This window comes from Cervus elaphus, chromosome 23 (genome assembly GCF_910594005.1).
Source record: "Cervus elaphus chromosome 23, mCerEla1.1, whole genome shotgun sequence".
In the NCBI taxonomy this organism is placed as follows: domain Eukaryota; kingdom Metazoa; phylum Chordata; class Mammalia; order Artiodactyla; family Cervidae; genus Cervus; species Cervus elaphus.
The window spans coordinates 51240338-51264088 of record NC_057837.1 but is presented as its reverse complement, the minus strand read 5'-3'; the positions used below and the strand labels follow the sequence as shown (position 1 = coordinate 51264088).

At 42.7% G+C, this 23751-nt stretch overlaps 1 protein-coding gene across 3 annotated transcripts; it reads left to right on the top strand.

Annotated features, from left to right (window-relative positions):
• Nucleotides 1-1461: 1461 nt before the first annotated feature.
• AP5S1 (adaptor related protein complex 5 subunit sigma 1) lies at nt 1462-23668 on the top strand. Of its 3 annotated transcripts, none has more exons than XR_006337230.1 (4): nt 1462-1724; nt 2722-2898; nt 4371-4860; nt 23536-23668. XR_006337230.1 is itself a non-coding variant. In XM_043884936.1 (3 exons), exons 2-3 carry the CDS (start codon nt 2726-2728, stop codon nt 4795-4797), a joined length of 600 nt encoding a protein of 199 aa, XP_043740871.1. In that variant the 5' UTR covers nt 1464-1724; nt 2722-2725; the 3' UTR covers nt 4798-5462. The 3 variants fall into 3 exon arrangements, 1 of the variants encoding a protein (XP_043740871.1); XR_006337229.1 differs by lacking the exon at nt 23536-23668 and adding an exon at nt 13059-13120; XM_043884936.1 differs by lacking the exon at nt 23536-23668 and having other exon boundaries at nt 1464-1724; nt 4371-5462.
• The last annotated feature ends 83 nt before the right edge of the window (nt 23669-23751 follow it).

Below are 23751 nucleotides of genomic sequence, written 5' to 3'. Positions count from 1 at the left end.
CAGGCCATCTCCTCTAGCCTCCTTCTCTGCCTCTTTGCCTGAGTCCTATGGCCAGAGGAGCCCAGTCTGCACACCAGGTTCTCTGCCTGAGCTGCACTGTCCTTCTTTCTTCAGTCACCAAGGAGTGTGTTTGGCCCTGGTGACTGAAACTGGGCATCACAGCCAGGGTGTATCCCATAGGAGACATCAGCACCCTGGGCAGACCCTCACAGTGGGTGTAAATGGGACAGCAGACTGCATGCGCAGTCTAGAAGGAAGGCTTCCCCTAAGTTTTGGTCTGAGTACCTTTCAAAGGGCTAATAAAGGGGAGGGAAGGGCAGGCCAGGCCGAGGGAATAAGCAGTGTGGGGTTCTGAAGCACAGAACATATCTGGGTAGGTTGCAGCAGTTGACCTGCCAGGAAGTAAAATGACTATGTGTGGAGAGGCAGGGGGCTGGGGAGACCAGGACAAGCCACGTGGCCCAGAGAAGTCTTGCAGGGCCCCAAACACTGCTAGGCCAAGACTCCAATAGGAAAGTACTTAAACACACACACACACGTGCACACATGCTTTTTAACATATATTTATTTGGCTGCACCAGGTCTTAGTTGCAGCACATGAGATCTAGTTTCCTAACCAGGGATGGAACCCAGACCCCCGCATTAGGAGCACCGAGTCTTGGTCACTGGACCACCAGAGAAGTCCCCTATATATACTTTTGATAGCCTCCCTCAAAGAGGGGGCAAGGAAGAAGCTTGTTAGAGGCAGGAGTGTGAAAGGAAAAATTAATCGGTCTACAAAATCCTATGGGGCTTCACTGGGGCCCAATAAAATGACTGAACTGTCAGTGACAGCTGGAAACAGGATTGGGACCGCACTTTCAATCGGTCTACTCCAAGCCAAGCCCTAGTCTTCCCCCCCACCCCCAAACCCCTGCCGCCAACCCACCTCAAGCCCTAGTCTTAACTCATCGGAGGTACCTACAACATAGAAGCCCCATTCCCTCAACTGCCTAAATATGCTTATTTTCCCCCAAGCCTTCATTCTCTGGGCCAAAACCCAGTAACCTGAATTTTAACAGGTGCCCCCAAGATTCCCTGGGGCTTCCCTGGTGGCTCAGAGGGTAAAGAATCCGCCTGCAACGCGGGAGTCCTGGGTTCGATCCCTGGGTTGGCAAGATCCCCTGGAGGAGGGCATGACAACTCACTCCAGTATCCTTGCCTGGAGAATCCCCTTGGACAGAGGAATCTGGCAGGCTACAGTCTATGAGGTCGCAGAGTTGTACACGACTGAGTGACTAAGCACACATACACACACACTGCGGGTTCCCACGCATGTGAACTAGTTTTAGATCTGCTGCCCTGCACCTTCAGACCCTGCCTCTTCCGGAAGCGCCACAGGCCGGGTCGCTACGCCCCCTCGCGGCCGCCGGGGAAAATGGCCTGGGGCTCGGGGGTTGCAGGACTACCAGTGGGAACCTCGCGTACTCAATCAGCGAGTGACCAGCATAGGCCGCGCAGGGAACTCGGGGCTAGGGGTCTTTGTCAGACGATGCAAGTTGCCCACACCCCGCCCTCGGAGAGCATTTCCGGAAATGAGACCTCGCCCACCCGGAGACTGTCACGCTCGGACGCGCGCCCGCTAGTGGCGTGCGCAGGCGCCCAAGTGCCGCGCAGCCGCCATTTTGCCCCTTTAGCCGAGGGACTTGGCCCGTTATTAGAAGTTTGCAGGCACGAAAGGAAAGGTGAGTACCACTCCCTGAGGACAGCGGCCCGGGGTTGCGGTGCACACTCAGTCCGCCCCACCCCACCCCACACAGTTGGTTAGCTGGGGCAAGCAACTACAACCCCCCAGATGCACTGCGCCTCGGGGTTGCGCGAGGCCCGTGGCGAAGATTGATGACGTAAATCTTCTCGTGGCTAGAGGGTCATGGGAGGTTAGCTCAGGTCTTCGGGCTTGGGTTTTAAAGAACCTTCTGGAACCTTCATTTTTAACCGGTTTAAGCTGGCGGTCTATTCACCCTTAGTCGAAGATCCCTGCTACCTTTCAGTCCTGGGCTGGTCATTTAGCCAGTCAGACATCATTATTTTTTCTATTTCATGGTCTTTGTTTTGACATGATCTCAGGCTTACAGATTTCAAGACTGAAAGTTTCTTTCTGTAAACTTTTTATAAAGAACTCCTGTATACGTAATATTCTAATTCAGTTTGTTGCAGATGTGATGCTCCTTTACTTGTGTATTTAGAAGTACTTAAGTGTGTATTTTCTAAAAACAAGGACGTTCCCCTATATTTAAAACCAGGTAATATTGATCAGGACGATTATTTAACCTGTAAACCATATTTAAATGCTTCCAGTTATCCTAATAATGCTGTATATTGAAGCTACCAATTTTTCTGCCAGGGTTGTATTCCTCTGTCCTGTGTCTTCGGCCTTCTTCAATCTGGAGGATCTCCCCAGTGTCTCTTCACTCTGATAACTTACAGTTTTAAAAATTCCTGTCCAGCAGTTTGTATATTTGGCATTGGGGTTGTCCAGGATATCTTAGCCATTAGACTCCGTTGTGGGCAGAGGTGCAGGCCAGAGCTGGGCGTGTGTCTTGGGTGGCTAAGGAGGACCAGTGACCAGCCACACCACCCTCCAGGCGGAGCTAGGCCAAACGCTTTCTGTGGTTGCCTCCCTTGCGGGGGTTATATACTCATCTCACTGAAGTGTCTGACTTCTCTGTATCATCATCCCAGAGCCATGGTCCACGCCTTCCTCATCCACACCCTGCGGGCCACCAAGGCTGAGGAGGGCTTTTGCCGAGTGCTCTATTCTTGCTTCTTCGGTGCCGAGAATTCACCCAATGACCCACAGCCACGCAGTGCTGAGAGGGACAGACTTCTCCGAAAGGAGCAGATTTTGGCCGTGGCCAGGTAACCACACCATCCAGCCCAGCCCCAAGGCTTCCTGGTCAGTGATTATGATAGGTTTTCTGGGAGGGCACAGAGAAACAAGAGGACTAAGAAGCAGAGAGAAAGTTTTTAGAATAGTGCTTTCGAAGAGTCTTCCCAGTTGTTCACAAGTATTATATGAAAGGGGGTTAAAGAAATAATGTTATTATCATGATTATTTATTATAGTTATTTAGCATTTACTATAACTTTTTTGTAGTTAGTATTATTTAGCATGTGTGTAGTAAGCATTTTATGTTCTGCATATTTCATGTATATGAGCTCATTTTATCTTTGAAACAGTGTTTTGAGATAGGTATATTATCCCCATCTTACAGATGAGTATATAGAGAGTTAAAGGAATTTGAAGATTACAGATGAGCTATAGAATCTAGAAAGTGAAAGAGTTGGGATTTGAGTGTAAACAGTACAGATTAAACATGCTTTGAGTGCAGGACTTTTCAGGGCCCTTAGTGTGCCTTTAAGCTTTATGAATCTCTAAAAAGGAGAGAGAATGTAGTTTGTGGGAATCTTCACCAAGAGCCTCCTGAAAGCCTTGGATCCAGAGAGTATACAGCTGGGAAACACTGTTCCAGATGGGGTAGCTGGCCTGGGACCCTTTCCTCCCAGACCCAGACTGAAACAACAGGTGCCAGAGTCTCCTGGCCCCTCTGCATTTTGGGTGGACGGTTAACACTCTGGGGCAACCCTGGACCAGCCTCTTGTTACCTCTTTATTTCTCTGGGCCTCCTCCCCATTATGTGGCACAGAAAACCAAACAGGTGTTTTTAAGAGCAGCCTGGGACTTCCCTGGTGGTCTAGTGGCTAAGACTCCACACTATCAAGGCAGGAGGCCCAGGTTCCAAGTTCAATCCCTGATCAGGGAACTAGATCCCACATGCCACAACTAAGACTTGGAAGAGCCAAATAAATATCTTAAAAAAAAAAAAATAGCAGCCTGTACATGGCCCAGATTGGAAGGTGATTCATGAGAGGTCCAAGGGTGATTTGAAAAGCCTGGATGTCCAAGTGGAAAGTTTTTCTTTTCTCTTTGGAGAAGGCTTCAGGATGGGGTGAGGGTGGGGAGTTTACAGACATCCTGGGTAGGATGTAGCTTATATTCCACTTCTCATCTCTTATTGAGATGTTGAGGAGGCCTCTGTGAATCAGTTAGGGGAGGGATCTTCTTCCCCTGATGCCCCTTCCCAGGCCAAGGAGCTGTATTCAGAACCTGCCTTCTCTTGGCTGCATAGAGTGAAACGGGTCAGGACCTGGAGGCTGGAGCCTAAATTCCTGTCTGGGCTCATGCTTTCTGTACTGTGGCCCTGGGCAGGGTCACTGCACTTCGTCTTTCCAGGGCTCAGTCTCTACATCTAGTTATGGGGATAATGGCAGCTCCTAGCTCCACGGGTGGTCCTGAGGATGACAAGTCCATGACCCACCTATTCTTCCCAGGCAGGTGGAGTCCATGTACCAGCTGCAGCAGCAGGCATGTGGCCGGCACGCTGTGGACCTGCAGCCCCAGTCCTCAGATGATCCAGTTGCCCTTCATGAGGCCCCATGTGGGGCCTTCCGCCTGGCGCCAGGGGACCCTTTCCAGGAGCCTCGGACAGTGGTGTGGCTAGGCGTGATCTCTATAGGCTTTGCCCTGGTGCTGGATGCTCACGAGAACCTGCTGCTGGTGGAGAGCACGCTTCGATTGCTGGCTCGCCTTCTCCTTGACCACCTCCGACTGCTGGTCCCTGGTGCCAACCTCCTGCTGAGGGCTGACTGCATCGAAGGCGTCCTCACCCGCTTCCTGCCCCATGGTCAGCTGCTCTTCCTCAATGACCAGTTTGTCCAGGGTCTAGAGAAAGAATTCAGTGCTGCCTGGTCCCACTGACCCACACTGGGATGGGAGTCCTCACAAGGTCAAGGAGATGCTGTTAAAGGGACACATAGTCAGGTAAAGTTTGTCATCCGCCTCCTCCTTCCCAGCCTGCTCTCAGCTCTGGTGTGCTGCCACACCCAGGACAAATGGATGGGACAAACTGGCAGAAAAGGGGCCTGGGGAGAGGGTAGAGAGGAGGAATCAGAGAATATCCTATGCCTGGAGCTGCCTTGTGACTTACTCAGAACTCCGCATCGGGCCAGCCCTGCTTGACCTGACCCTACTTTTCCCCATCCCTGCCAGCCAGCCTCCAGTTCACCAGCCCCTAGTGCTGGGGTAGTAAGGAACAGCTACTTGGAACTCGGCCCACTTTCTTCTTCCAAACCCATAGTCATCGCAGTGCAAAAGGAGTCTCTTGAGGCTTTCAGAGTTGGGGAGCTGGCCTCTGCCTTTGCACCTACTTAGGCACCATCATCAAGGATTTTGTTGGTTGGTGTCCAGCCCCACCGCAGTTCACAGAGGTGTGAGTTGTTCAGCAGAGAGGCTCCATAACTCCTTTTGAGCCCAGCCCATGCCCACCATCAGTCTATGGGGAGAGAAGGTGGTGTCAGGTGAATGCTAGAGGTCTGATGATGTTGTTTTCCTTTTGAATTAAAAGCACCGAGTGTGTGATTTCACCTTCTCTTTCTGTGAGTTTCATTAATGCACATCTGCTCCTGTACTACCTTGAGTTGGGTGTCTGAGCCTTCATGGCCAAGTATGTCCTCAGGAGGCTTCTTGGGAGGTCTCCGCATCTTGTCCTTCTTATTACCTGTCTCCTTATATGCCTCCTTTGGATGGTAGCACTTGCTTCCTCTACTACAATGTGGTGGGTTGGTGTGGATCCCTGAGAAGGAGCGCCTGAGACAGGATTAGGTACAAGCAGTTTATGTTGGAGGTGATCACAGAAAGCCCTGGAAGGGGAGGCAGATTATGTGCTAAGAGGAGTAGCTGGGGTCTTAGTGCACCAAGTGCTTCTGGGGACCAGTGCACAACAGTTGCCTCTGAATGACCTCACCTAAGGGTTGAAGGACTATGGGTGTTTGCCTGGAATTCCCTTCCATCTGATTGTGAGATGCTCCCAGGGCAAATTCCCTGGTTCTTTCTATACCAACAAAAAGCCACTGGGCCTGCCCTATGGTCAGGCCCAAAAAGTTATGGGGCAGGCTGCCCAGCTGCTGTAAGGGAGACGTTACTCAGCAGTTCCTAGTGATGGGTTAAAATGATTCAGTTGAGGTCTTCCTTGGTGGTCCAGTGGCTAAGACTCCGTCCTCTCAAGGGTTCAATCCTTGGTCAGGGAACTAGATCCCACATGCCACAGCTAAGACCCGGTGCAGCCAAATAAATAATTTTTTTTTTTAAAGAGTATGAACATTATTTTTCAACTTAATGAACATCTATTACAAAATAAAATGATTCAATTGGGACGAAACCTCAGTTACATCTATTTTCATGATCTACTTGTGACCTGTGAGGTATGGCTTTCTTACGTTTGCAGAACGGGCCCCTCTAACGTGGTCAATCTGCAGGTGTGGGCCCAGTCTCATGTTTGCCAAATGTCAATTGCCCTTTGGCACCCAGGAAGGACCCACCAATATCCATTTAGGAGGCAGCATTTGTAGTTAGAGTTTTGCCCTTCCAAGTGCAGCCAAGGCCATCAGCTGTGCCATGCCTTCCAGTGCTACCGTCACTGTTGGGACAAGGCCATGTTCTCCACCCTAGGGTGCCACAAATTACATTCTGACCTTGAAACCTTGAAGAGATCCCAGTATGTATCTGTGGCAAGCTATGCCATTGGAAATGTCCCAGAGGCCCCCATTATGACACCCCTGACCCTCCCCTCCAAACTGGTGGTCCTAGTGGAGTGGCTGTATTCTCACAAAAACAGGCCCCTCCAACTTTGGTCTAGGGCTTAAGTGTGGCTGGCCTGAAACTTTTCTGCCTATTTTTCAAACCGAACTTGAGGATGAGTTGTTCTTTAGTTGCTAAGTCATGTCTGGTTCTTTGTAACCCATGGACTGCAGCACACCAGGGTTCTCTGTCCTCCACTATCTCCTGGAGTTTGCTCAAACTCCTCTCCATTGCGTTGATGATGCTATCTAACCATCTCATCCTCTGTCGCCCCTTCTCCTGCCCTCAGTCTTTCCCAGCATCAAGGTCTTTTCCCATGAGTCAGCTCTTGACGTCACATAGCCAAAATATCGGAGCTTCAGCATCAGTCCTTCCAGAGAATATTCAGGGTTGATTTCTTTAGGGCTGACTGGTTTGATATCCTTGCTGTCCAAGGGACTCTCAAGAGTCTTCTCCAGCACCACAGTTCGAAAGCATCAGTTTTTTGGTGCTCATCCTTTATGGTCCAACTCACATCTGTACATGACTACTGGAAGAACCATAGCTTTGAACATACGGACCTTTGTTGGCAAAGTGATGTCTCTGCTTTTTAATAGCTGTCTAGGTTTGTCATAGCTTTCCTTCCAAGGAGTAAGCATGTTGTTTTAAGCCAGCTTTTACACTCCTCTTTCTTTTTTTTTTTTACACTCTCCTCTTTCACCTTCATCAAGAGACTCTTTAGTTCTTTTCCGCTTTCTGCCATTAGGGTGCTATCATCTGCATATCTGAGGTTGTTTATATTTCTGCTGGCAATCTTGATTCCAGCTTATGATTCATCCAGCCTGGCATTTCACATAATGTACTCTGCATATAAGTTAAATAAGCAAAGTGACAGAGTACAGCCTTGACTTACTCCTTTCCCAGTTTTGAACCAGTCCTTTATTCTGTGTTGGATTCTAACTGTTGCTTCTTGACCTTCATACAGGTTTCTCAGGAGGCAGGTAAGGTGGTCTGGTATTCCCATCTCTTTAAGAATTTTTTACAGTTTATTGTGATCCACACAGTCAAAGGTTTTAGCATGGTCAATGAAGCGGAAGTAGATGTTTTTTTAGAACTCCCTTGCTTTTTCTATGACCCAGCAGATGTTGGCAATTTGATCTCTGGTTCCTCTGCCTTTTCTAAATCCAGCTTGTACATCTGTAAGTTCTAGGTTCTCATACTTTTGAAGCCTAGCTTGAAGGATTTTGAGCATTACCTTGCTAGCATGTGAAATGAGTGCAGTTGTACAGTAGTTTGAATATTCTTTGCCATTGCCCTTCTTTGGGATTGTAATGAAAACTGAAATGAAAACCTTTTCCAGTCTTGTGGCCATTGCTTAGTTTTCCAAGTTTGCTGGCATATTGAGTACAGAACTTTAACAGTGTCATTTTTTTTTAGGATTTCAAATAGCTCAGCTGGAATTCCATCGCCTCTACTAGCTTTGCTTATAGTAATGCTTCCTAAGGCCCACTTGACTTCACCCTCCAGGATGTCTGGCTCTTAAGTGAGTGACCACCCCATGAGGATGAGAGTGAGACCCTCTTCTCTTAGAAGCTGTGTGAAGTTGGGATTAGGTGAGGCTTGAGGTGTTGGTTCCCATCAGGTTAATTTACAGTGTTGCATTAGTTTCTGGTGTACAACAAAGTGGTTCAGTTATATATATATATATATATATACACACATATTCTTTTGCATTATGGTTTATTACAGGATATTGAATGTATTGATATTAATAGTTCCTGTGCTGTACAGTCAGACCTTGCTGTTTATTTTATATATAGTAGTTTGTACCTGCTAATCTCAAGGTCCTTATTTATCTCTCCCTCACTCCCTCCCCACCTTGGCAACTGCAGGTCTGTTCTCTGTGTCTATGAGTCTGTTTCTGTTTCATAAATAAGTTCATTTGTGTCTTATTTTAGATGCCATGTATAAGTGATACCATATGGTACTTGTCTTTCTCTTTCTGACATCACTTAGTATGGTAATCTCTAGGTTCATGCATGTTGCTGCTAATGGTATTACTTCATTCTTTTTTTGTGGCTGAGTAGTATTCCACTGTGTATGCATACCATATTTTCTTTATCCATTTATCTGTTTGTGGATGTTTAGGTTGCTTCCATGTCTTGGCAATGGTAAATAGTGCTGCTGTGAACATGGGGGTACATGTTTATTTTCAAATTAAGTTTCTCTGGATACACACCCAGGAGTGGGATTGCTGGATCATATGGTAACTCTGTTTTTAGTGTTTAGAGGAACTTCCACACTGTTTTCCATTTGTGTGTGCTCAGTCACTCAGTTGTGTATAACTCTTTGTGACCCCACAGACTATAGCCCGCAAGGCTCCTCTATCCATGGTTACAACTTTGCTATGATTGTTTATTAGTTCCTAGAGTTTTTTGGTTGATTCTTAGAGATTTTCTTCATAGACAATCACAGCAAATGCTAACAAATAGTTTTATTTCTTCCTTCCCCGTTTACTTTGGGCTCCCCTGGTGGCTCAGTCGGTAAAAAATCCCCTGCAATGCAGGAGACACGGAGACGCAGGTTCAGTCGCTCAGTCAGGAAGATCCCCTGGAGGAGAGCATGGCAACCCACTTTAGTACTCTTGCCAGGAAAATTGCATAGTCCGTAAGGTCGCAAAGAGTCGGACATGATTGAATCGACTGAACACACACCATTTCCTTACCTTTTATTTCCTTTTCTTATCTTATTGCATTCCTTGCCTTGTGCCTGATCTTAGTGGGAAAGCTGGTTTCTCACCATTAGATATGATGTTTCTTGTAGGTTTTTGTAGACGTTCTTTATCAGATTGAGGAAGTTCCCCTCTGTATCTAGTTTGGTGAGAGTTTTTTATCATGAATGGATGTTGAATTTTGTAAAATGTTTTTCCCTTGTCTATTGGTATGATCATGTGATTTTTCAGTCTGTTGATGTGATGCCATTAATTAATTTTTGAATGTTGAGCCAGCCTTGCATACCTGGGATAAATCCCACGTGATCGTGGTGTATAATTCTTTATACATTGTTGGATTCTATTTACTAATATTTTGTTGAGGAGTTTTGCATCTATGTTCATGAGTGATATTGGTCTACAGTTTTCTTGTCTGCTTTTGTCAGGTTGTATTTTGGTAATGCTTTTGTCAGATTGTATTATGGTCATGCTGGTCTCATAGAATGAGTTAGGAACTGTCCCCTCTGCTCCTCCATCTTCAGGAGCAGATGTTAACAAATTGGTGCGTTTTCTTTCCTAAACGTTTGGCAGACTACTAGCGAACCCATTTTGCCCAGCCTTGAATTTAAAAAAAAAATTTTTTTTTTAATTAAATTCTGTGGGATTTGCTTGGTGGTTCAGTGGCTAAGACTCTGCACTCCCAGTGTAGGGGGCCTGGCTCAATCCCCGGTCAGGGAACTAGATCCCACATGCCTCAACTAAAAAAGAAAATCCCACGTGCTGTAACCAAGACCTAGTGCAGCCAAAAAAATAAATAGTAAAAAAATTAAATTTTGTTCTCTAAATAGGTAACATGGTTTAGAAATAAAAATGATAAAAACATTTTTATTGAAAAACTTGCCCCTGCCTCCTCATCTACCTAGTTTCACCCTCTGTTTTGTTGGATAATAGCCTTCTAGGTTTCCTGCATATGTTTCTATTTCTCTTTATACAAATATAAGCAAATATGTACATTATGTACATATGTACTAATGAGTGTTTTTATTTTATTTAATACTTCCTGCACTGTTTTCTTATACAGTAGGTTGCCTGCTGTATATAGGATTCTGCACTTGTTTGTTTCCCTTAACAGTGTATCCTGGTGATCTTTTTATAGTAGTACATAGCATTCTTATTCTTATCCATTGAGTGGATCCCTCGAGAAAGGCATGGCAACCCATTCCAGTATTGTTGCCTGGAGAATCCCCATGGAGCCTGGTGGGCTACAGTGCGTGGGGTCGCAAAGAGTCAGACATGACTGAGCAAATAACACACACATTATTGTAGTTCCTTTATTTAACAAGCTGAAAATTACTGTGAAATAGTTCAGGTTTATAAAAAAGTGCAGAAGGGGACTTCCCAGGTGGTCCAGTTGTTAAGACTCTGTGCTTCTGCTGTAGGGGGTGTGGGTTCAGTCCCTGGTTGGAGAACTAGGATCCCACGTGCTGCACAGCACAGCCAAAAAAAATCGGTATTAGTTTTTAAGTTATGAATTTTCTTCTCACTGATGCTTTAGCTGTATCCTATAGAGATTCTGACCTTTGATATTTTCTAGAAAATCTACATCTTTAAAAAAAATTTCTTTTTTTTTCCTCCCTCTGATTCCCTATTTCTGTACAACTTCTTAAGAACACTATTCCTGAGTTCTTATATGTTCAAAACAATTTTTTTGGAGCCTTTATACTTGTTCTTTTTGCCTGAGTGCCTCAAGGATTCTTTGTTTTCTAGTATTTTTTTTTTTACTGTATTTGTAATTTTTTAAAAAATTTTCAAATTGTATTTTATTTTTAATTGGAGGATAATTACTTTACAATGTTGTGATGGTTTCTAGTATACATCAGCATGAATCAGGGAACCCAAAGCCTGTGCTCTGTGACAACCTAGAGGGATGGGATGGGGAGGGAGGTTCAAGAGAGAGGGGACATATGTTTGTCTATGGAATATGTCTTTTAATATAAACATTGTTGTGATTTTTTTCAAATGTAGATTGAAATCCTTTTTTATTTCAGAAACATTTTCCTAAATTATATTTTTAAATGGCTATTGTATTTCATCATGCATAACTATCTTTTTTCTCCATAATCCTGTTAACATCGCAGATCCCAGAAAGCACAAAAAAGAAAGACTACTTCATGAAGATGAATCTCACATTTCAGTGAGGCAGAAACTGTATCACAGTGGCCTCAATAGACTCGGTTTAGCTTAACCTAGGAGAGAGCCTGCAGACTAGGAAGTTCATGAGGCTCATGCATGTGACTCAGATCTCTGCCTTCTGGGTGGTTCCAGGTGTTCCACCCCTGTGGCACTGGTCTGTCCTTTAGTATTTCAATACCAATTGCTTGATGGACTCCTTTTCCAATTTTGAACCAGTCCATTGTTCCATGTCTGGTTCTAACTGCTGCTTCTTGACCTGCACACAGGTGTCTTAGGAGGCAAGTAGGGTGGTCTGGTATTCCCATCTCTTAAGAATTTTCCGCGGTTTGTTATGATCCACACAGTCAAAGACTTGAGCATAGTCAGTGGAGTGGAAGTAGATGTTTTTCTGGAATTCTCTTCCTTTTTCTATGATCCAGTGGATGTTGGCAATTTGATCACTGGTTCCTTTGCCGTTTCTAAATCCACCTTGAACATCTGGAAGTTCTCGGTTCATGTACTTTTGAAGCCTTACTTGGAGAATTTTGAGCATTACTTTGCTAGCATGTGAAATGAGTGCAGTTGTGCGGTAGTGTGAACATTTTTTGGCATCTCTTTTCTTTGGGATTGGAATGAAAACTGACCTTTTCCTGTCCTGTGGCCACTGCTGAGTTTTCCAAATTTGCTGGCATATTGAGTGCAGCACTTGTAACAGCATCATCTTTTAGGATTTGAAATAGCTCAGCTGGAATTCTATCACCTCCCCTATCTTTGTTCGTAGTGATGTTTTCTAAGGCCCACTTGACTTCACATTCCAGGATATCTGGCTTACCATTGTGGCTATCTGGGTCATTAAGATCTTTTTTTGTGTAGTTATTCTGTGTATTCTTACCACCTCTTCTTAATATCTTCTGCTTCTGTTAGGTCCATACCATTTCTGTCCTTTATTGTGCCCATTTTTGCATGAGATTTTCCCTTGGTATCTCTAATTTTCTTGAGGAGATCTCTAGTCTTTCCCATTCTATGGTTTTCCTCTATTTCTTTGCATGTTCACTAAGGGCTTCCGTGGTGGATCAGATGGCAAAGAATCTGTGTGCAATGCAGGAGACCTGGGTTCGATCCCTGGGTCAGGAAGATCCCTTGGAGAAGGGAATGGCGATCCACTCCAGTATTCTTACCTGCAGAATCCCATGGACAGAGGAGCCTGAAAGGCTACAGTTGATGGGGTCGCAAAGAGCTGGACAGACTGAGCAACTAACACTTTCACTTTTCACTTTCACTTAAGAAGGCTTTCTTATCTCTCTTTGCTATTCTTTGGAACTCTGCATTCAGATGGTTTTATCTTTCCTTTTCTCCGTTGCCTTTCACTTGGCTTCTTTTCTCAGTGATTTGTAAGGCCTCCTCAGACAACCATTTTGCCTTTTTGCATTTCTTTTTCTTGGGGATGGTTTTCATCACTCCTTGGGGAAAGGAGTACGTCGAGGCTGTATGTTTTCACCCTGCTTATTTAACTTATATGCAGAGTACATCATGAGCAATGCTGGACTGGATGAAGCAGAAGCTGGAATCAAGATTGCTGGGAGAAATATCAATAACCTCAGATACACAGATGACACCACCCTTATGGCAGAAAACAAGGAGGAACTTGATGAAGGTGAAAGAGGGGAGTGGAAAAGCTGGCTTAAAACTCAGTATTCAAAAAACTAAGATCATGCCATCCGATCCCATCACTTCATGGCAAATAGATGGGGAAACAATGGAAACAGAGACAGACTTTATTTTCTTGGGCTCCAAAATCACTGCATATGGTGACTGCAGCCAGGAAATTAAAAGATGCTTGCTCCTTGGAAGAAAAGCTATGACAAACGTAGAGAGCCTTTTAAAAAGCAGAGACATTACTTTGCCGGCAAAGGTCTGTCTAGTCAAAAACTACTCGTTTTTCCAGTAGTCACGTATGGATATGAGAGTTGGACTCATAAAGAAGGCTGAGCACTGAAGAATTGATGCTTTTGAGCTATTGTGTTGGAGAAAACCCTTGAGAGTTGCTTGGACAGCAAGCAGATCAAACCAGTCAATCCTAAAGGTAATCAACCCTGAATAGTCATTGGAAAGACTGATGCTGAAGCTGAAGCTCTAATACTTTGGCCACTTGATGCAAAGAGCCGACTCACTAGAAAAGACTGTGATGGTGGGAAAGATTGAAGGTAGGAGTTAGGGACGACAGAGGATGAGATGGTTACATGGCATCGCCAACTCAGTGGATATGAGTTTGAGCAAACTCCGTGAGATGGTGAAGGACAGGGAACCTGGCGTGCTGCAGTCCGTGGTCGCAAAGAGTTGGACATGATTGAGTGGCTGAACAACAGTAACAATTGCTTGAGCCCTCATCCTGCCTGAAGTGGGACACTTGGTATTGCCCCAGCGCATCTTATGTGTCTCATGGGCGTCACTTGTCCCTTGTCCTCATCTTCTGCGACATTGTCCATCTTACTTGGGTCTCAGTGCATGTGATTTCTCCCTCTCCCTGCCCTGATATATTTGCTTAGGTGCAGAATACATGCTCTTTGCCTTGATGCCACCAAAGAATCAGGTTTTTGGGCACAACAGACTTTTTATAAACTTTGGAGGATAGAGGAGGGTTATCTTACAGAATGACAAAGCAAAAAACTCAAGATTTAGTGTTAGACACCATGTTTCCTGAGTCTCTTGACCATAACCCCCAAGAGGGTCTTATCACTCCTAGTTCCCCCTTGTCCTTGGCCTCCCATCAACTTTCAGACTGCTCCCTTCTGCTTTATTATTATTATTACATTTACTGAAAACTTTTTTCATTTTTTATTGTAAAATATACATAACATAAAATTGAACATTTTAACCATTTTTTAAAAAATTTGTATTTCTTTAAAACTATGAAAGTATAATAACACATTTACAGGAAACTTGGAAAATACAGAACAAGGTTCCACTGTATATTACAGTTGTTTTATTTAAGTAGATAAATTAAGATTTTTAGTTGGAGTTTCAAAGTCAAACTCAAAAATTAATACGGTGAATATACAGAGAGGTAGAAGGGTATAGTAGACCTGCAATGCACTGTGAACCAATACAACATAATGAAGATTTATACAATTTTCATACAACAGGAGGAAACAAATTCTATTTAAGTTCCCATAGACTATAAGCTAGGAGATACTGGAAAATATCCAGGGACATAAAACAAAGTGCAAAATTTTCATTGTCTAAAGGTATTAAAATCATACAGAATCAAAAAGAAATCATACAGAATCTGTTCTCTTATCACTGTGGAATTATGTTAGAAATCAATATCAAAATATTTGAAAATAACCCACATATTTTCAAGTGCAACATGACATTTACCAGGAGAGATCTTCAACTTAGCCATTGAAAGCCTCAATAAAGTTAGACTGAAAAAAATACAGAGGATGATTGCAGAGAGGAAAGCATTTAAATGAGAAATTAATATCAGAATGAGAAATTAATGCTAAGAATACTTTAAAAAAAATCCCATGTATTTGGGAATGTCCACTTTTAAATGATGGGTATATCTAAGAAGCCATAACAAGGAAATTAGAGAATATTTGTAATAGAGTAAAAATGAAAAGAGAATTTATCAGAATTTGTTGCATGCAGCTAAAGCTGCTCAATGCAGTTAAATATAGTGTGGAGTTTTGAATAAGTTATGCAAATAAATGATGGACACTAGCATAAAATTTTATGAAATTTGAACAAAATCTGTACTTTAGTTAATAATACTATATCACTTGTTAATTTCCTGTTTGTTTCCTTTTTTCTTTACAGCATAGTATTTCTAATCCAGTTCTCAGAATTGGATTAGAAATTTCAAGCCTGATTGAAATTTTTTTTTTAAATCACTAAGATAATAAATTTTCTAGAATTTTAGCAGTAATACTAGATGCCAAAATACTAGAAACTATATCAAAATTTTGAGTGAATATAAATTAAGAATTTAGCATTCTATTCATACCTAGAAAACAAGTGGAATCAAAATATCATAAATTTTTTCAGGCAAAAATTCATAAATTTAAAAAAAAAAATATATGAAAGTGAAAGTTGCTCAGTCATGTCCAACTCTTTGTGACCCATAGTCCATGGAATTCTCCAGGCCAGAATACTGGAGTGGGTAACCTTTCCCTTCTCCAGGGGGTCTTCCCAATCCAGGGATCAGACCCAGGTTTCCCACATTGCAGGCAGATTCTTTACCAGTTGAGCCACAGAGAAGCCTAAGAATACTGGAGTGGGTAGCCTATCCCTTCTCCAGTGGATCTTCCTGACCCAGGAATTGAACCGGGGTCTCCTGCATTGCAGGCAGATTCTTTACCAACTAAGCTATAAGGGAAGCTCCATACTCTATTATACATGCTATACATATATATATATAAAAGCTTTTTTACTATGCTTGATAAAGGCTTGAGAAAGAACAACAACAACAAAAAGAGATGGAGAAATTGGAAAACAAACTGAATGAAATAGGAACACTGAATATGAAATAGAAAAAGTGAAACAAATGAGATAAAAGCAAAAAAATTATCATGTAGTCCAGTTGTTTTTAAACATGGATGCTCCTTAGAAACACATCTGGAGCTTTGGAGAAAAATAGTGATACCTGGGCATTTGTATTTTTCAAAAAATTGCAAGATAATTCTGTATGCATCTGGATTTTAAAAAGCAATTACAAGATTTTCTATTAAATGGTAGTTTTAGTGACAGATAATTCTCTTATTTTCTGTTGACTAATCATGATATTGTGTGCTTAGTCACTCAGTCTTGTCTGACTCTTCGAGACCCCATGGACTGTAAGCCCACCAGACTCCTCTGTCCATGGCGATTCTCCAGGCAAGATACTGGAGTGAGTTGCCATGCCCTCCTTCAGGGGATCTCTCAACCCAGGGATCAGACCCAGGTCTCCTGTGTTGCAGGTGGATTCTTTACTGTCTGGGCCACCAGGGAAGCCCATTATGATATTAAGCAAATAATAGGTACATAATAAAAATAGTAATAGTAATTGACAGTTTTTACAGTCAATACCCAAAGAAGAATAAAAGATAGTTACATTGCAAGCCATAATGGAAACATGATTAACCTAACAATATAAAATAATTACATGCAATTTGAGGGGTTAGGTAGAGTGATGTGGTAAGTGGAAGTGCGTACACACACATGTTCTCATCTGCCCAGCTAGTTTACTCTATTGGATGGTGCGTTTAATCCATTTACTATTAAGGTAATTATCGGTATGTATGATCCTATTACAATTTTCATAATTGTTTTGGGTTTATTTTGTGTAGGTCTTCACTTTCTCTTTTATTTCCTGCCTAGAGAAGTTCCTTTAGCATTTATTGCAAAGCTGGTTTGGTGGTTCTGAATTCTCTTAACTTTTGCTTGTCTGGAAAGTTTTTGATTTCTCCATCAAATCTGAAGGAGAGTCTTGCTGGTAGAGTATTCTTGGTTGTACGTTCTTCCCTTTCATCACCTTAAATATATCGTGACATTCCTTTCTGGTTTGTAGAGTTTCTGTTGAGAAATCAGCTGATAACCTTCTGGGAGTTTCCTCCTATGTTATCTGTTGTTTTTCCTTTGTTGCTTTTAATAGTTTGTCTTTAATTTTCATCATTTTGATTACTGTGTATCTTGGTGTGTTCCTCCTTGGGTTTATCCTTCCTGGGACTCTCTGTGCTTCCTGGACTTGGTTGACTATTTCCTTTCCCATATTTTCCTTGCCCTTTCAGCTATTATCTCTTCAAATATTTTCTGGAGTCCATCCTTTCTTCTCCTTCTGGGACCCCTATAATGCGAATGTTGGTGCGTTTAATGTTGTCCCAGAGGTCTTTTAGGCTGTCTTCATTTCTTTTCATTCTTTTTTCTGTACTCTGTTCTGCAGCAGTGATTTCCACCATTCTGTTCTCCAGGTCATTTATCCGTTCTTCTGCCTCAGTTATTCTGCTGTTGATTCCTTCTAGTGTATTGTTCATCTCTGTTTGTTTGTTCTTTAGTTCTTCCAGGTCTTTGGTAAACATTTCTTGCATCTTCTAAATCTTTGCCTCCTTTCTTTTTCTGAGATCCTGGATCATCTTCACCATCATTATTCGGAATTCTTTTTCTGGAAGGCTGCCTATCTCCACTTCATTTGGTTGATTTTCTGGGATTTTATCTTGTCCCTTCAAAGATCTTGGGCAAAACCTTTTGCTTTTTCATCCTGATTAGTTTTCTGTAATGTGGTTTTGTTTCTAGCTGCTGCAGGATTGTGGCGGTTCTTGCTTCTTCTGTCTGCCCTCTGTTGGATGAGGCTAAGAGACTTGTATAAGCTTGCTGATGGGAGGGACTGATGGTGGAAAAACTGGGTCTTACTCTGGTGGGCAGGGCTATGCTCAGTTCAGTTCTGTTCAGTCACTCAGTAGTATCTGACTCTTTGTGACACCATGGACTGCAGCTTGCCAGGCTTCCTTGTCCATCACCAACTCCCGAAGCTTTCTCAAACTCATGTCCATCGAGTCGGTGATGCCATCCAACCATCTCATCCTCTGTTGGTCCCCTTCTCCTCCTGCCTTCACTCTTTCCCCGCATCAGTCTTTTCCAGTGAGTCAGTTCTTCACATCAGGTGGCCAAAGTATTGGAGTTTCAGCTTCAGCCTCAGTCCTTCAAATGACTAGTCAAGGTTGATTTCCTTTAGGATTGACTAGTTTGATCTCCTTGCAGTCCAAGAGACTCTCAAAAATCTTCTCCAACACCACAGTTCAAAAGCATCAATTCTTCAGTGCTCAGCTTTCTTTATAGTCAAACTCTTAACATTCATACATGACTATTGGAAAAACCATAGCTTTAACTAGATGGACCTTTGTTGGCAAAGTAATGTCTCTGCTTTTTAATACACTGTCTAAGTTTGTCATAGCTTTTCTTCCAAGGAGCAAGCGTCTTTTAATTTCATGGCTGCAGTCACCATCTGCAGTGATTTTGGAGCCCCCCAAAATCAAGTCTGTCACTGTTCCCATTGTTTCCCCATCTATTTACCATGCAGTGATGGGATTGGATGCCATGAGCTTAGTTTTTTGAATATTGAGTTTTAAGCCAACTTTTTCACTCTCCTCTTTCACGTTCATCACGAGGCTCTTTAGTTCTTCTTCGCTTTCTGCCAGAAGGGTAGTGTCATCTGGGTATCTGAGGTTATTGACATTTCTCCCTTGGCAATCTTGATTCTAGCTTGTGTTTCGTCTAGCCTGGCATTTCTTATGATACATTCTGCATATAAGTTAAATAAGCAGAGTGACAGTATACATCCTTGGATACTCCTTTCCCAATTTGGAACTGGTCTGTTGTTACATGTCCAGTCCTAACTGCTGCTTCTCAGTAAAACTTTAATCCAGTTATCTGCTGATTGGTGGGGTTGTGCTCCCTCTCAGTTAGTTCTTTGGCCTGAGGGGCCCAGCCCTGGGCTCTATGGTAGGATTAATGGTGACCTCCTAGAGGACTTCCACCAAGGGGCCCCTTCCAGGACTGCTGTTGCCAGTGCCTCCATCCCCATGGCAAGCCATGCTGACCCAGATCTCTATAGGGGACACTCAAGCACTAGCAGGTAGGCCTGGTTCAGTCTTCTGTGAGGTCACTGCTCCATTCCCCTGGGTCTTGGCACACACAAGATTTTGTTTGTGTCCTACAAGAGTAGAGTCTCTTGTTTTCCCCAGTTCTTTGAAAGTTCTGTAATCAAATCCCACTGGCTTTCAAAGTCAGATTCCTTGGGGATTCCCCATCCCTTTGCATGATCCCCAGGCTGGGAAGCCTGACATGAGGCTCACAACGGTGGGAGAACTTCTTTGATAGCACTCTTCTCCAGATTTTGAGTCATCCACCCAGCTGGTATGGGATTTTATTTTATCATGTTGGGCCCCTCCTACTATCTTGTTTCAGCTTCTTCTTTGCCCTTGGACGTAGTGTATCTTTTTTTGGTGGGTTCCAGCATCCTCTTGATGGTGGTTCAATAACTAGTTGCAATTTTGGTCCTCTCACAGAAGGAAATGAGCACATTTCCTTCTACTCCGCCATCTTGAACTGGAAGCCCTTAACCATTTTTAAGTGTCCAATTTAGTGGCCTTAGGTACACTCATATGATTTTTTTTTTTTTTTTTTTTTGGCCAAGCTACACATGCAGGATCTTAGTTCCCTGACCAGGGATTGAACCCGTGACCCCTGCAGTGGAAGCACAGAGTCTTAATCACTGGACCACCAGAGAAGTCCCTATTATATTTATTTTTAGAAGGTTTTCATCATTCAAATAGGAATTCTGTACCCATTAAGCAGTAACTCTCTGTGCTCCCTTCTATACCCTCTGATCTCCAGCACCTCAATTTTATTCCTGTTCATTCCTTCTTCCTTGTTCATATTAAGCAGTTTAGGTCTCCATCCCCATCCAACTTGGTTCCACGCCTAACTTTAATAGCGTAGCTGTGCCCACCTAAAAATGAGAAAGAAAAAGACTGTTCTGGGGCTCCATCTTCAGCAGCTCAAAGCATATTTTGAATTCTGCTTTGAAATCCCAAACTTTTATGGGATGTGACTAAATTCTCAGGGAAGACTTCCTTTGTCACTAATGTGTGTAAGCTGAAGAGGATTATAGAGAGGGATATCTTCGAGAGATGAATTATGTGTTATATATTCCCCTGAAGGGGCAGGTGTAGCTGTAATAATTTTTTTTTTTTTTTTTGGTTTGCATCACAATCCATTCAGAATCTTATTTCCCTGACTGAGGATCCAACCAGTGCCTCCAGCAGCAGGAAGCATGGGGTCTTAATAGCTGGGCCACCAAGGAAGTCCCTGTATTAATTTTTACTAGCTTTGTTCACTCCACTCCAATTGCGTGTTTTATTTGTGTGTTTTATAGCTTACTGTTTCTTTTTCCCATCATGTTATAACCTCCAAGAGGGTTTATATTGTGTCTCTTGTTTTCTACATTATACTTACACCTGGCACATAGCAGCCACCCAATATGGAATGAATGAATGAAAATTGGTTTACAGAAATCTCCTTGGGCCAGAAATTCTGCAACATCGCCATGTAACAACTTTTGGGGGCCAGAAGTTCTGCAACTTCACCATGTAACAACTTTTTCTTTCTCCTGGGGAGCAGAGAGAAACAATAGACTGTGTCTGAAATCTCTCAAGGTTGGTAGAGCCCAGGATGAAAGGTCCCTTTCACAGATGATAAGCTGCTTGTTACAGCAAAGGAAACATCATGCAGCATCTGCAAGTTTCCTGCTGCAAGGTCCCCCGAGTTCAGAAGTTCTACTGGCTGCTTTCACATTTCTATTAAGGAATAGGAGTTTTTCCCCTCAGTGTTTTGAAAGAGGTCAGAGTTGTGATCGACTGTTACTACAGGCCTATGATTTCTGCCCCTAGGAAAAATGAGTAAAAAGGTGGGCAGAAATCCTCTTTCTGAAAGTCACCAGGAGGTGGCTTTGTCCACCCTAGTTATACAAGCCACATCAGCTTGAGGGCCCAAAAGTCTTTGGACCAGTAGAGACTCCATCTTCAGCTGGAGCTGGGAGCAGAGCATTTATTATCTGGACATTATTTGTGATTGATATTTAATCAGAAGCAAAAGGGCATTAAAACCCTTTGATAGGTCTCTGGCTCACATGGTCCTGTAATATCCATGTAATGAAAACAAAGTAAATCATGGGCAAGAGGAGCCCTCTCTGATCCAGAGAGGTCCTAAGGTATGTGGTGGATAACAAAAATGATCAGTAAAAATAACTTCCCTATGTCCATGAATAATGAGTTAGTAAATATAATGAAAGATCTTCAGGACAAAAAAATTATAAAATGCCTAGATCCAATATAATTAGAAATACATTTGTCTGTACAAAGAAGATGTATGAACTATGTTGAGATGCTGTTATAAAACTGTTGGTGAAAGATTCATGAGCAACAGGATTTTTATGTAGCCTTTTCATTAATTACTTATTAGTTACAAATGAGGAAATAGTAAATCTATAGTGGGGAAGCTGGAGGACACCCCCTTTATCAAGTGATGGAAGTGGATATCCTTAGTAGTGGGACAAGTGGACATCCAGTGCCTCCTGATGTGCAGGAAGGACAGTGTCACTTCTGAGCATTAGGAATGCTTACCCTGAATCTGATTAGGAGGATAAAATCAGACACACCCAAGAAGCGGAAAATTCTGACATACAGTCTTCAAAAATATCAAGGCAGTTAAAGGCTGAGGAACTGCTTCGTCTAAAAGGGGAAAAAAGAAACATGACAACTCAAGGCAATGGGTGATCACAAGTTGGGTCCTGAATCTGGAAAAAGTTGTTATTGTCAGGGCATTATTGGGACAGTGATGGGATCTGGAAGCCCAGGACTCTCAATGGATCCATGGATAGAATTCATGGGATCCTGCAATTCAGATGAGGAAGAAATGCATCTTTTTCACTAATTACTAGGTAAAATTAAGTTTTCATTGGTCTTTTTTCTATGTTATCATATAAAATGTGTGAAATGCTGCCCAGACTTTGTAGTGTCTTGTGAAGTACTTGCATGTTTTTAACTAATTGCGTTTTCAGTGTTTTCTCTGTCCTCGGTGTTGGTGCATAAAGGCCTTTCTGTTGGTAGGATTCCTTATTTCCCCAACACTGCAGATATTTAAAGTGTGCAGTTTGATGAGACTTGACATATGTATATATACCCATGAAACAGTCACCACAAACATGATAATGAACATATCTATCACTCCTCCCCAAAAGTGTGCTTTTTGTAATTTCCTTCCATTTAGAATGTTGGCTATGAATGACAATGCTATTAGCAGGATCTAAGACTTGGTCACCAAAAGAAATTATGGGTATTTTAGTATTACAATAGAGTTGATGCAGATACCTGAGATTATCATCTATGCATGACACTGCTTACATATTTATTTACTGAAACAGTTGTTTAATACTTTAATGTATTTCAGTAGTGACTTTTGTTTTTTTGTAACCCTATATATCTTTAAATGCCTTTAAAAACATTTTTCTGGCCTATGAATGTTACCAGACAGCTCAAGGAATCACTGGCCCACACCAAGTTAAGTGCTCATGTTCTAAAGATGAGCAGCCCCATGTGTAAGACCCTCCTGTTCTGGCCTGTGTGACTCATCCGCAGGCCAGTCCCTACCTGGCTCCTTCAAAAGCAAGCTAACCTGTGGATGTGCACAGAACTTCCCTGATGCTTTTTATTGACTCGCTCTTTTCTTAAAAATATTTATTTATTTGTCTGTGTTGGGTCTTAGTTGTGGTACTGGGACTTACTTGCCCTGTGGCATGTGGGATCTTAGTTCCCCAACCAGGGACTGAAGTCACAACTCTTGTACTGCAAGGCAGATTCTTAACCACTAGACTACCAGGGAAGTGGTGGTTCATCTTAACATGAGCAAAGTTCACCAGACATTTGGGGAAAGCCTCCAATGTAAAAGAGAAACTTTATTTAGTTTTTTGTAAATAGCAAGAAATGGCTTCAGAGAAAAACCATGTAGGAACATAAAAGAATTTTTTTTTAAAGAAGACCTTCTAATTTTTCTTCTCAGTAATGAGATTCAGGAAGAGATCACATCCATTAAACAACACCAGGAAGAACAGTTAATAAGTTCTCAATAAATTGTTACTCCTTAAATTAAAAATCAATTAGAAGATTTAGAAAATAAGGTTAAGGAACCTAAGGAAAATGATACAATAAAGGGACAGAAAAAGGTAATACAGGGAATCTTGTTGCTTTGCACAAAAGAGAATCCAGATACTTGGGATTTGCTGGCTAGTTCCAGAAGTGGGACACATGACGGGAGCTGTGGACTAGTGTGGTAGATTACCATAACTTTTCAACCCACCATTATTCCCACCCTTGCAATGTGGCTTTACATCACTTTCTGGAAGAGGTGGAGTCTGTTTCCACTACCCTTGAATTTGGGCTAATCTTGTAACTTGTTTTGATCAATAGAATGTGGCTGAAGTGATGTGCCATTTGGAGCCTAGGCCTAAAGAGCGTTTTGCTCTCTCTCGGAAACCTGCCCAACCACCATAAAAAAAACAAGCCTAGGCTAACCTGCTGGAGGATGAGTAACCACGTGGAGCAGAGATGATCCATTTCAGCAGAACACCTCCAAACCAGTCAGTTCCCAACAGACTGCCAACTGACTGCAAAGTCACGAATGAG